The following is a 13,912-nucleotide window of genomic DNA, read 5'->3' as shown; positions in this document are numbered from 1 at the left end:
TAACGGCAGAAGATAAACATGCCACGATAAGACCACGAGACATATTGCTGACACTCACCTACTTCGTTAGAGCGACAAGTCAAATAATCTGATGGTGTGTGTACTGAAGGTCTTACAGTAAGCACACCACAATATTACATTACAATTAATTAACTTTCACATACTGCTATAACAGTGTAAACAACATGTGGAAATTACTTCAGTGTGATGTCAGGTACAAAAGAAACCAGCAAATGAGGGTCCTTACATAAAAACTGAAGTTTGATATGAGAATGAATAAAGTTAGTACATTGGTGCAGTAGAAATGTTATTAATAACACAGTAGGTCAATTTTACAATTAAAATTTTTGTAGACAGATTTATAAATGTGAAGGAATAGAAAAGGTTGTTGTTTTTAAAGGATATTTTTGATGACTGAGTTGTGAGTGATGTTATGTAACACAGCTAGTAATGGAAGATTTGCAAATATGCATTTTTTAAAATAGGCTGTTGAAAAAATGCAACACCCTCAAGAAAAAGGTCATTTTATTGACAAGTGTGATGACATGTAGTCAGTCATTATAGAAATATGCGACAATAAATTCAGACCAAATGAAACACGTGTCGCAGTAAAATGTGCCCAAACTGTTCCATCAATACACAGTGTACCATCCTCTGGCGGCAATGCAGGCAAACAATCATAAAGGTGCCAAATGACTCCTGAAAAGCTTGTCCCAAGCATCTTGCACCATTTGTTGCAATTTCACAGTATTTCTTGCAGGCCATGTAGAACGAGTAAGTTCCCACTTCATCATGTCCCATACATGTGCAATTGGTGAGAGATCCAGTGTTCTTGCTGGCCAGTGCAGTTGTACACCATGAAGAGCACACTGCATTGCAACTGTTGTATGTGGATGTGCACCGTCCAGCTGAAAAAGCACACCACCTTCCCGCCGATGAAAAGTAAAAGCACAGGGATAAGAGTTTGTGCAATGTAGTGGTCACGGATTACTTCCTCGGCAGAAACACCAAATTGGACTGGGAGTTGTAACTGATGACCCCTCACACAGTGAAGCCTGGGATGGGACTTCTGTATCACGGGCAAATACACTCTGGAATAGACAGCTCACCACGCCTACACAATGCACCACCCATCACTCATATACAGACAGAACCTACTCTCATCACTGAAGACAACACAGTGCTATTTCACTCACCAGTCATGTCTTTCACAACACCAGAGTAGCCATGCTCTGCAATGTCATTGTGTCAGTGGTAGACTGGCCAAACGCTCATGTGATCTTAAATCTGCTGCAAGCAGATGGTTCCCAATGATCCCTGATGACACAGCAGGTGCAAGATGTGCCCAGATTTCATCCCTAAATGATATTCAGTCAGCCATTGCTGTTTATACAAAGTGTCAATTCTGATGTGCATCTGTACTATGCAGACATTCAGAACCTGGTCTACAAGTGTGAGGATGTTCCGCAGACCACTGTTGAAAGCAGTGACGCCAGTATATTGTGTTCAACATGTTCAGAAATCCATTGATATGTTCAACCAGCTTCCAGCAGGCTCACAATGCGAGCCCTTTCAAATGGCTGAATCTGTTCAATACGAGTATGTACTCACTGATGGGGCACGGTTGTACCCTAGAATGAATGTTGCAAACACTGTTCACTTTTACGTTCAGCACATTTTCTGCATGCAAAGTCAAAACTGAAGGTGCAAAGACAGGCCTCCTGAGTACCATCTGATCATCAATGACTGAGGCAAATGAATCACTAACACAAAAACTCCTCAGTATGCACATATTTTGCCTTGGTGCCACTGACCACAGTCCTTGAGAGTGTTGCTTTTTTCCCTGCGGTGCATATATTTCAGCATTAATGGAGAGATAAATTGAGACAATGCCCTATTGATGTAAGAGAGTTCATGTAAAAAGAAGCAAAAAATATAAAGTATCTGAAATATGTTCAGCACAGTAATTCCCAAGGGGTAACGAAATCTTATTCTTGCCTGTTGTAAGAATGTAAGGATGGTTAAGAGATAGAAAAAGGAAATAACTGAGGTGTCTGTTTAGTAAACGTGTTGATAGTAGAAGGTGGGATAAAAAAAGCTATTGTGTGCCATGTATGATGTATCAAAACAAATATAAAATAATATAACTATTACATTGGTTACTTACTCGTGAATAATTTGAGGAACCAAAATGCAATACTATACTTGTCAAATATAAAAATATGTAATGACTTTTACAATTAAACTTTGCAAGTACACATAAATATACGAAGAATTTAGGAATTAAATTATGAACACAAACAGAAAAGCTAAATATATGACTTGCTAGTCTCCTAGTGCTTCACCAAAAAGGAATGAGTTGTGCCCAAACAATCTCGAATGTGGTTTAAATTTCTATCTCAGTGGAGTTGAGTTTCTTGTCTACTGTGACAAATACACCACCTCCATTTACCATTAGCCTATTCTTCTGATATACACTTAAATTTTCCCCAAGAACCTCACTGCTATTAACTTCCATGTTTTAACCATATACCAAGTATTATCTGAACTCACACATTTTCTGGAGCACTTCATGCTCTAGTATCATGTTGTGAATGCCATAGCTGTTTATTACTAGGATTTTAATACTCTGGCCTGTAGGCCTTTGTATCTTTGGCTAATATTTCCGGCTCTCCAACAGCTGCTGTTTTCTGGACTGGATGGAGAATTCCCCCCACAGAGTCAGCTACTTGGCTGATGTGTAGTGCACACTTGACCCATTTACGGGGACCGTGTGTTTCTCAACCACATGGTGCAAGTTTAGGAAGTTGTAGCCAAGCTTGTCACAGAACTTTTGAAGTCACTGCTTCAGTCCTTCCACTTGTGTCAGAATCAGAGGTCCATGATCAGTTCCAGGGACAATCCTGCAAACTGTGAGCTTCGTTGAAATTCTGTACACTACACCACTCTTCTCAACCTTCTCTGTCCATCTTTGGAATGATCCAAGTATGACCTTGGAGACCAGATGAAAGGTATTGTTTGATCCAACATATGCAACGATTTGCAGATGCTGCACCATGCTCCCTCAACGGCTGCTTGAATAGCCTCATGAACATGTTGAATGAGGCTCCTGCGCATACACATTGAGTACATATGGTGTTCCTTGCTGCCATTTTCCTAAGGGGTACCATTATTTGCCATACATTTGAACTCCCAATGGTTAATAGACCCCCATCCTTTTGTGTTTGCCTTCTCTTGACACAGGACACAACAGATTTCCCAACAGGTGAAGTTAGCCCTATATACCCCTTATGACAGAGTAAGCCTTGGTTTTCCACCATATCCATTTCCCCAGTGGCACTATTCCCACACACATCATGACTGTCGACAATGGAAATTTGAATCAGACCTGGATGTACGCTCAGATTGCCATTTTCCTAAGGGGTACCATTATTTGCCATAAATTTGAACTCCCAATGGTTAATAGACCCCTATCCTTTTGTGTTTGCCTCATCATGGCACAGGACACAGCAGATTTCCCAACAGGTGAAGTTAGCCCCATATACCCTTATGACAGAGTAAGTCTTGGTTTTCCACCATATCCATTTCCCCAGTGGCACTATTCCCACACACATCATGACTGTTGACAATGGAAATTTGAATAAGATCTGGATGTATGCTCAGACTGCCTAATGGTTAGTGTGACTGCTCACAAAAAGCAGGAAATATGAATTCAAGTCCTGATCAGACTCAAATTTTCAGTAACTGTTTTTTTAATGCTGCACATCTACATTGATTCTTTCTCAGAAAGAGGGCTGTTAACATCCTGCCTTTAATAACTCTATTGTGGTACTTCCACCCAATCATCTTATGTAAGTCCATGGAGTTTTTCAAGAATGGCTATTTTTCATATATCTTCAAAATCTATTCTATACTATAAAAGTCATTCTTTTATCTTTGTTACCATAAGTGTCAAATTTTTAAATGCTGCTCTAATGAACAGTGGGACTGACATAGGCTACACTTATTTTAAATATATATATTAACAAATATATACATAATATATAAAGTGGAAACATTGTTTCCAAAAATGTCAAAAAATTCTTGACTGATTCACTTCAAAGTTTTACACTATTCTCTAATGAACATTCACAGGGACACAGGCTATATATTTATTAAATGTGTATAATATACGAATGTATATGTAATGTAAAAAGGGGAAACATTATGGCCAAAAATCTTGAAAACTTCTTGACTGATTTACTTCAGATTTTTACTCAGTACTCTAATAAACATTCAGATGGATATAGGCTATATGTTGTTTAAACAACAATATACAGGTTTTGTGTTAAAATTGACGGTAAGAAAAACATGTGTGGATTTTTTTTTCCTTTCTCACACTCAGTTTTAACTATGATAGCAGGGCATTTAAATGTTAGAGAAATTGTGTCCCCATAGATGCTCTTTGTCATTATATATTTTTATACACAAAAGTTGTATACGCAATAATGTACTGTTTTGGTTTATTTCTCACACTCGGTGTTCACAGAATACAGGAATGTTGTATTTATAGCTTGTTGTTGGAATACCACTACAGAATCTGAATTTGAAATAAGAATAAACAAGGCTTGAAGTTAGAGAGAGGTGGGGTGAGGAAATGAACATGTTGAGAGGGAAGGAGGAGATTGACAGAGAGAGGCAGAGAATGAGATGGATGGAGAGGGGGGGGGGGGGGGGGGAAGAGTTGATGGACAGGGAGAGGGGAAGAAGGCGCTTAGGACTTTTATTCAATTCTCATACATACATAGCAAATTGGGATGCATTGCTGGGTTCACTGGTACACATAAAACTGTAGAAAATACTTACTGCATCTCGTTGGATGAGACGAGAAGAAGCATTTGTGTAGAAAAGTCTTGGAGGGCCTGAAAGCTGAGGTGGCTTCCCATGTACAATAATAATTCTCTGGGATGAATTCACTATTCCACATTCACGCGCTACACTTACAGCAGTGAGCAAGTTGTCTCCTGCAATATGAGTACATAGACCTTAATACACTTACAGCCCCTCCTGTGTACTTGATAAATGTTTCTAATTAAAGAATAAATTAAATTACATCAAATAAATGAAAAAAGATGTCAAATTATACACATTTATTCTACTCTGACAGAAGAAATGAGACTGTTCGTATAACTAAGGAACAATTTGTCATTGCATATTAGTGTGTGACTGCTTTGATACGTAGTATCAAATCTGATCAACTCAATGGCAGCTGACAAACAATTTAGGACAGATTTGTTCTTGCACTCTGCCAGGAGACAGTAATGGTGGAGCTCCTTCACAGCCCATGGAAAATGACATGCAAATTTTTTTTCATACAGGAACAAGGAATGAATGAGATATGTGTATACTCAAATATGTCTTACAAGACAGCAAGCACCATTAACTGAGCATCTCTGATAACTAAACAATTTTGCAACTTCAGTCACATTTCTTTTGCATCAGATCTCAGGTGCGACATTTTCTGGCAGAACACAACAACATGCCCGTAGAAACTGCTTGTCTACTGCTGCTACACTGATCTATTTTGATGAAATAGATCACCGTGAAAGGACAGAGTTCAAGGTTGAAATACAGTCATGCACTAGTACATTAGGCCAAGAGTTCCTTGTGGAATCCCAACACTGCTTTGAAAATTTCCTGTATCAGGTTGCATTGACAGTTTCAGTTAATGATGACTTTTACCACATTCCACTAACAGATGACTCAGGATATAGTAGGCACTTACATTATGGACACAGAATGTTCAACGCTGAGCAGTTGTGAAGAGCTCCAAATGTACAAATGTACAACATTACTTCACTAATCATTCCAGAACCACACAGGTAATGGTTCTATAATGAATGGACACATTTGAAACTAGTCATCATTAACCCAAATAAAATAGTTCATTTAATTTGTCATGGTGCATTAGTGCATGACTGCTTTCAGTGGATGATCCAGAAAATATTTTTAATTTTTAAAGTATCAAATGAAATGACAGTGCAGAATGAAATGCATGCAAGAATAAGTTAACTACTGAGGTCCCTATTAAATGAAAGCAATATTTCAGAAAAAAATATTTATACTACTGATGGTTTTATAAGAATGTTAGCTCCAACCTTCAGATGAAAACGAAACAAAAATAAACCAGAACAGAACGTCAAATCATCTGTATATTCTGTTCACACTGTTTATCATGCACTACTTTATTTGAAAGTATCTGAAAGTGACAGCTGTAACGTTATACTGTGAGCCCATATAATTAAACAGAGTGTGGTTCCACAGCCAGCCTAAAGAAGCCACCAGACATGGGTACAGACTGTGCAGCAAGTGCTTTGCCATGTGCCAAAGCAGCTGTATATAAGCTGGCACACCTGAGCCCTTTGCAGACCAATGTTTATGTGACACATGTACGCTCAATGTTAGACTGTGTGTTAATGCACTTCTTGGTTATGTGTGTTTGTACTAGCTACTGCTTCATTCTGTGTCTGAGTATATCCCTGCATGTGGAAATGGAATAAAAGTAAGTTGATTGGAATCCTGATATTGTGTTTGTGTAACATTACAATAGTGACCTTTTCCTCATTATTAGTATTAATTGTCTCACATCTTTGAAATGCAGATGCCTTTAACAACATGTAAGGTATACTAAACACAAATACGCAGAACTGTAATCACAAAGAAAATAAAACAATTATTAGTGGCCTTTGACACAATCTTTTATTTATAAGGGTGACAAAAGTGTAGAAGAACCTTCAAAGTTAAAGCCATTAAATTTTGTACCATTTATCTTACTCCCAGAGCAGGGACAGACTCTTGTGCAAATGACAAACATTGTGTTCAAATGAATGATCTGCCACTGGGTGGTCCACTTTACTCTTGGGCACAGTTTGGCAGCGGGCACTCATTTTGGTGGTCATGTTCGATAAAATGTTGTGCAAAAGTTACAAGCAGAGTTAGTATATGACATGGCTGCTTTTGCTGGTGGCCCTATTTCCATAGCATGTGCCTGTGATGGGTCTGGAATAGGATGTCCTGTATGGGTATATAGGACAAGTCTTGTACCTTGTATCTTTCGCAAGAATATGACCCATGTGGCAAAGGGTAGGGCTATACATGACATCAAGACCAACCAGGACATTTTGTAGATTGTGTGGGCAGTAAACTACCATTCTGGAAGAGGTGTACTGGTCAGATGCTGGGTTGTTGTTTGATGGTTGCGGCATAAGTTCAAGTTGCCGAGTCCATTCTTACTGGTAAGTTTGCATAGTGGCAGAGATTGGTGTCAAAGATCAGTACCTCCTAACATATGGGGTCGACATTCACGGTTGCTATCTCTTGTGTACTCAGTCTGACATTTCTGGCTGCCATACTCTGCTGTGTCTTTTCCCTTACTATTTGGCAAATGAGAGAGGTGAGCCGTGGTTGTCTTTCACAACTGCCATAGGGACCACATTTGGCAGTCAGTTGTACAACTTTTGTTCGACTCTCTCGTTCTCTCTCTCTTCATCCGGTGGCACCAATTAATGAATACCTCTGACGTAACATCCATCACCAGAAGAACTCTATGACTCCTTTAATCAGGTGTGAGATATCTTCTGTCATATTTGGATTTACGATGTGGCACAGTGCCAAAACATTCTGCATGTATGACTACGTCTTTTCCTCATGATATTGGGCCCTGTTCCTCAATTGTTCTTCCATTAATCAGACTCCCTGCTGATTGTCACTGAACTTATTTTTGGTTAAGCAGAGAATCTTTCCCTAGTACTGTGCTTCTCTTCATTGCTCTCAAACCACTGCTTGGCTGTGCCATCAAAGTAGAAGTATAAATTTGTCAAACACATCATGTCATCCTACCTTTGAATCTGGCAACTCAGTCTAAATGTTTCAGCCATTGTGTTGGCTCCCGATCAGCGTTTCTGGAAAACATTGATGGATGCCTGCTTTGTAGCTGACTTACTGCTGTTTTGGACTCTACTTGTCTCCTGAATATACAGATCTTGGGAAAGATGTACTGCTTGTACTTTGGTTCTTGTCCACGTAGTCAATGATTTTTATGTTGCCTAGTTGGAGCCACAGTGATGTGAATGTTTTGAAGTACCCTGTGTCTCCATCAAATAGTGTCATGTCAAAACGACAATCAAATCCACGCCTGAAGGCAGGGCTATCAGTGAAGTACAACACTTAGAACTGAAAACATGTTTGTTACTGGCTCTAACATACAGCCAGAACAAAACTCCACTCCTGGATGAAGTGTGCGGCTGTTTATACAAACATCAAATATTCCATAATGCTGGTATTTATACAGACATTGAATATTCCATAATATACAAACATTAAAAACATAAGGCATTCAGGAAATGATAAATACTAAGTAACATATAACTGCTGGTGGTCGGGTTTGAACTGGCGGCCAGCAGCATGCCAAATGCCAATCAGCAATATTAACCACTATGCCACTTCGCATATGCCATAGCTCACAGCTGTATTAATAATGTTTGTAGGATTGTAGGAGAGGTAGTCATAAAGTCTTAATTCTCAACCCCCCCCCCTCCCCTCCCCCCCCCCAAAAAAATCTAGCTACAACCATGAAACTTCTTGATCGGTGACTTTATGGACATCTTGACTGTAGATATCTTCATTTTAGCTATCCAGGAAATATTACACCTCAAAAATCACCTTGTTATTATTCTGGAAATGCCTGTCATGCCCTTGTTTCTTTATCTGAGGAAAGAGAAAGAAGTCAGTGGAGATCATGCCAGGAGAATATGAACATTAAGGCAAAATTTGATAATCCACAGAAGCATATGTGGCTGGCCTGTATAGAATGAGCTGGGGCATTGTTATGGAGAAAAAACAGCTTTTGGACAGCTTCACAGAATACTTCATTTTGAAAGCTTCCCATAAAACTTTATCACAAGATTTCTGTAATGTGCTCTTGTAGCAGTTTGCTTCTTACAAGGATAATCTATTAGCGCCACATAGTGGCAGTCCCAAAAAACACTCTGCATCATGTTCGATGATGTTTGGGACTTCATCTTTTTCACTGGTGGTGAATCCATATTTCCGCTGCTGGCTTTGCTCCTTTTTCATGGAGCCATAGTGATACACCCAGCACTTGGAAAGGAGAGAGGGGCAGGACGTATTCCTTTGCAGCTGGTTAGTAGGGGTGGTTGGAAAATTACAGATGTGTGGATATATCCTCTTCGAGATCTGTTTTTGAACTAGGTTTGCAGGATAGCACCTTTCTGTGAAGGCCTTCTACATATAAATCTACATGCATACCCCACAAGCCTCTGTACAGTAAATGGCAGCTGGTGCTTTGAACCAATGTTAGTCATTCCCTTTTCAGTTCCACATTCAAATGGAGTGAGGAGAAATTATAGTTTGCATGTGTGTATGTGAGCTCTTATCTCACTTATTTGTCTTGATGGTTCATTTGCAACATTGGTGTTGGAAGCCATAGAATCATTTGCAGTCTTTTTCTAATGCTGGTTCATTAAACTCCCCCAACAAGATTTTGCTTTAATAGGACATTCAGCATACTGGACAAGGAATTACTCACCATGGCAGGTGGCTAGACTGTTAGGAGAGACTTTTTAATGTGCATAGGATGGCGGCTGTTACAGTTGAGGCACTTTTGTTGGTTAGTGAATTTCAAATCAACAGATTTCTATGGAGTGATTGGAAGTCATTGTTCAGGACGAACCATGATGAACTGAAGAGGAGCGGGTAAAATGGATAGGAGAAAATGTGTTATGCATGTAGCTGAATGAGGATAGAGTATCTTGGCTCCTGGTATCATCACTGAACATAAACCAACAAGGTTTAGGATCTCAGATTGCTAGGAAAGTTTTCTCTCAGTAGCCCATAAACCAATTTGACATATGAAGGTGCCCTAAAATGATGTGACATCCTTCACCAGAACTTGATATATGTCTTCTATGACTCCTTTCATCAGGTGTGAGATAGCTTCTGTCATACTTGGATTTATGATGTGACATAGTGCCAAACAACTCCTTCACCAAGTAAATGCACTACAGAAAAACAGGCATTTGGAAGACAGACAACAATATGCTGGTATGTTGGCACCTTGGACACAGAGTATGCTGCAGAGAGAGAAGATGAGTGTTTGATGACTATTAGGCCTCAAGACATCTGAGTACTGAGAGTATGAACATAGCTTATCAGACTGATAATAAGGGAAGCGTTTTTTGATGGATGTTATTCTGAAAATTCTACATGCCATTAGTAAGGAACACCAGCAACCATTGAGCTGAGGTTCATGAAAGCTGCTTACACAAATGTAATGGCTTCAAATTTTTGGTTCTTTGGTTTAATGGTGGAACTTTTAAGCTTTTTGTACTGTGAATCCACATTGCTCTCTATGCATCAGTCCTTGAAGGAAGAAACATTATTGTAGAATGGAAATTATCAACCTGGTATACATCCAGGCTGTTTGGAAATTCATGCCCAAGCATTCTTCAGTGCTGTTCGAGTGTTTGGGAATCCCACCAGATTGGATTGGAGGAAGACATCGAAACAACTCAAGAGGTGGCTGCTAGATCTGTTACTGGTAGGTTCAATCAACACACAAGTATTATGCAGATTCTACAGGAACTCAAATGGGAATCCCTGGAAGGAAGAAGACGTTCTTTTCAAGGAACACTATTGAGAAAATTTAGAAAACAGGCATATATATGAAGCTGACTGCAGAATGATTTTTGTACATTTCATATAAGCACCGCGAAAATAAGACAAGAGAAATTAGTGCTCATGTGGAGCCAATCATTTTTCCCTTGCTCTATTTGTGGGTGGAACAGGAAAGGAAATGACTGGCAGTGGTACAAAGACCCTCCGTCATGCACAACATGGTGGCTTGTGGAATCTGTATGTAGATGCAGAAGCTCTTTATCAGTCACTGCAGGACTAGGTTTTAAAATAAAAATAGTCTTTGTCAAAATGTCCCATCCTCCACCGCTTGTGAGGGAAAACTATCTACAGTATGTGGTGTGGTAACACTAGAAAATGGAGATCCACATATAGTGAAGAGAAATTATACCGAAAAACCATAAGTCACACAATAAATCTTTTTCTGTTAACTTAAGACATCCATGCTTAACATTAACAATGCTGTTAAATCTATAACAGGAACCAATCAAACATTGAGTTAGAACTGAAAGCATCAATGGTGACGTGTTGTAGAATGTTCCCACTCACGTTCTTAAGCATTCAGAAACAATTTTGAATAGTGACTGTAAATTACTGCAAACATTGACAGTGGTTTCATTGTACAGTTATGCTTATCGGTGTGGTTTAATTTTATTGAGCTTTGTATGTACCATATCTTACAAAAGGAGAAGATCAGGATTTAACATCCTGTCTGTGAGAAAGGAAAATGGCTGTACCCTTTCGAAGAAACTATTCTGGCATATGCATTAAGTGATTTGGGAAAACCAAAGAAAACCAAAATCTAAATGTTTGGAAACGAATTTGAACTACTTTCTTCCCAAATTCAAATCCAGTGTCCTAATACTACATCACTCATTATATCTTTACATGTTACACTTGGTCATACCATTGTAGGTTTGTTCAGTGCTAAACATGAATTGATATTGGCATCTAATTGTAGTTTACTATCCATCAATCTTTGTTATCCCAAATATCAAATTGATATTGGCATCTGACTGTAGTTTACTATCCATCAGTCTTTGTTATCTCAAACAAAGATTGATGGATAGTAAACTACAATTAGATGCCAGTATCAATTCATGTTTAGCACTGAACAAACCTACAATGCAGAACATTAAAAAATACACCCAATGAAGCTGAGAAGATTGAAATTGGAAATCTGAGGTAGTTTGAACTACAACTTTACACCACTGACCTATGTCATAATTATTTGAAAATGTTACTCAGTCATGAGATAAACTCAAACCACTCTCCCCATCCTGCAGAGCTGTCACATGATATAACTAATAAGAGTTTTTCTCATAAATGTTGTACCACACAACATCTTGGCAAAGAGTAATTTTGTTTTAAATTTCAATGCTGCACTGTATGATGAAGAGCTTGAGTGTGAATTTCCAGATGTCCTTTATAAGATAAGATAATCTCTTACACAGATTATTTGATCATTTTTCAATGAACACGCTGTTACAGGTGACTCCTGCATACGAATGTTGCAGGAATCCTCATATTGGAATTGTATCATTTCTTAATTTAACAATGAGCATTTATATTACTTGCAAAAGGATGACACACCATTAGATTTTCTTAAACATATGTAACTTTTCTTTAATATATGTTTCCCCAATGAACAGGATGCATTTAACACCTAAAACCAGTTTTACATTATGTACATCTCAGTATGTACACTACGTGTAATATCTAAAAGATGTCTCTTGAAACAAATTATAAAAGTTCATTTTTTGTTTGATGTGATTGTGTTTACAAATCAGACGATGGAAATTTTCCTGGAAGAAAAACTGCTGAAATAATAGTTTACATACCTGTTATCATAACTGTCCTGATGTTAGCTGATTTCAGTTGTTTTATTATTCCAGTTGTCTCAGGTTTCAGTCTGTTCTCCATAACAATGAGCCCAAGAAATATCAGGTTTGATTCTATTTCTTCTCTTTGAATTCTCTGTGTTTTAACATAATTGATTTTTGGGAGCCCTTTGTATGCCAGGGCAAGCACTCTGTAACCTTCCTGAGCATATCCTTGTAACACAGTGTCAAAATCAGCAGGAACTGGAAGAAAAATGTGCAGATTAGATCAGATACACAGTTCAGTCTGCAGGTATAAAGTGAGGAGGTCCTTGAGGATATGGTACATCTTAAAAACATGTAATGCATGTTTACAAAAAAATGAAAAGCTGATCTTCTTTCAACAAATACTAAGTAAACTTTTCTCAGAGTTGAAACATAATTTAAATTTTTAAACACACTAAAGTGTGTAGCCAGTATTGTCAAAAGAAAACACACAATGCTAACTTACATAAATTGCTAGCTATATGGCACAGAAAATGTGGATAAGTCAGGTATTAGATACTACACACATTATGAGATATTTTTAACGGTTTGTGCATCAAATGAGTCTATTAAGAAACCCAGCACTCATGTAGAAATAGATGACCACAAATAAATCCTTAAACTGTGCTTTATTGCCAACTAAACATTTTATGGTTATTGGCAAGTCACTGAAGATGAGTATTTCTCTACAATTCATTGTTTTCCAGGTGAAAAACAAATAATCGGAGGAGAAAAGGTAACCACTCACCACAAAGTTGGACCGTGTGAGGTGGTGCATTGGTTAGCACACAGGACTCGCATTCAGGAGGACAATGGTTCAAATCTGCATCCAGCCATCCTAATTTAGGTTTTCTGTGATTGCCCTAAATCACTTCAGGCAAATGCCAGGATGATTCCTTTGAAAGGGCACGGCCGACTTCCTTCCCTATCATTCCCTAATCTGATGGGACCAATGACCTAGCTGTTTGGTCTCCTCCCCCAAATCAAATAACCGTCCACAAATTTTAGACATTGATCAGCCCATGTGACCACAATCAAGACTGAAATCATCACTAACCTTTCAATCTATGCCCTTTCTCAAAAATAAGAGAGTAACAAAAACACACACATACATGCATTGTGCCTTGTAAGAGTGATGCAGGCTGACTGGGATGAGGGTTTATATTAGATGGAGTGGGTAAGAGGAACAAGAAGGAGGTCAGGAGAATTTGGGCGAAGTAGAAGGAATGGAAGGGTAAAATGACCAGCAGCAGAAGCACTGGGACTGGTGTATACGTGTGGATGGGAACTACTTCGAGGGTGATGGTGACCATTAGTCCAAAGGTAAGGTTTTCAACAGATGGCAGCACCAGTCC

General features: G+C 38.6%; 1 protein-coding gene across 1 annotated transcript in view; it reads right to left on the bottom strand.

Moving 5' to 3' along the window:
- Nucleotides 1–13,912, bottom strand: part of LOC126471176 (polyamine-transporting ATPase 13A3) — a 195,527-nt gene that overhangs the window by 18,392 nt on the left and 163,223 nt on the right. Inside the window, exons 15-16 of the mRNA XM_050099282.1 lie at nucleotides 12,534–12,776; nucleotides 4,846–5,003 (exon numbers count right to left, since the gene is read on the bottom strand). Of these exons, the coding sequence (XP_049955239.1) occupies nucleotides 4,846–5,003; nucleotides 12,534–12,776 (401 nt within the window). The remainder of the gene's footprint in view (nucleotides 1–4,845; nucleotides 5,004–12,533; nucleotides 12,777–13,912) is intronic.

This window comes from Schistocerca serialis, chromosome 3 (assembly GCF_023864345.2).
Source record: "Schistocerca serialis cubense isolate TAMUIC-IGC-003099 chromosome 3, iqSchSeri2.2, whole genome shotgun sequence".
Taxonomy (NCBI): domain Eukaryota; kingdom Metazoa; phylum Arthropoda; class Insecta; order Orthoptera; family Acrididae; genus Schistocerca; species Schistocerca serialis.
Note: the sequence above shows the minus strand (reverse complement) of the source record. Positions and strands in the feature narration are given on the sequence as shown.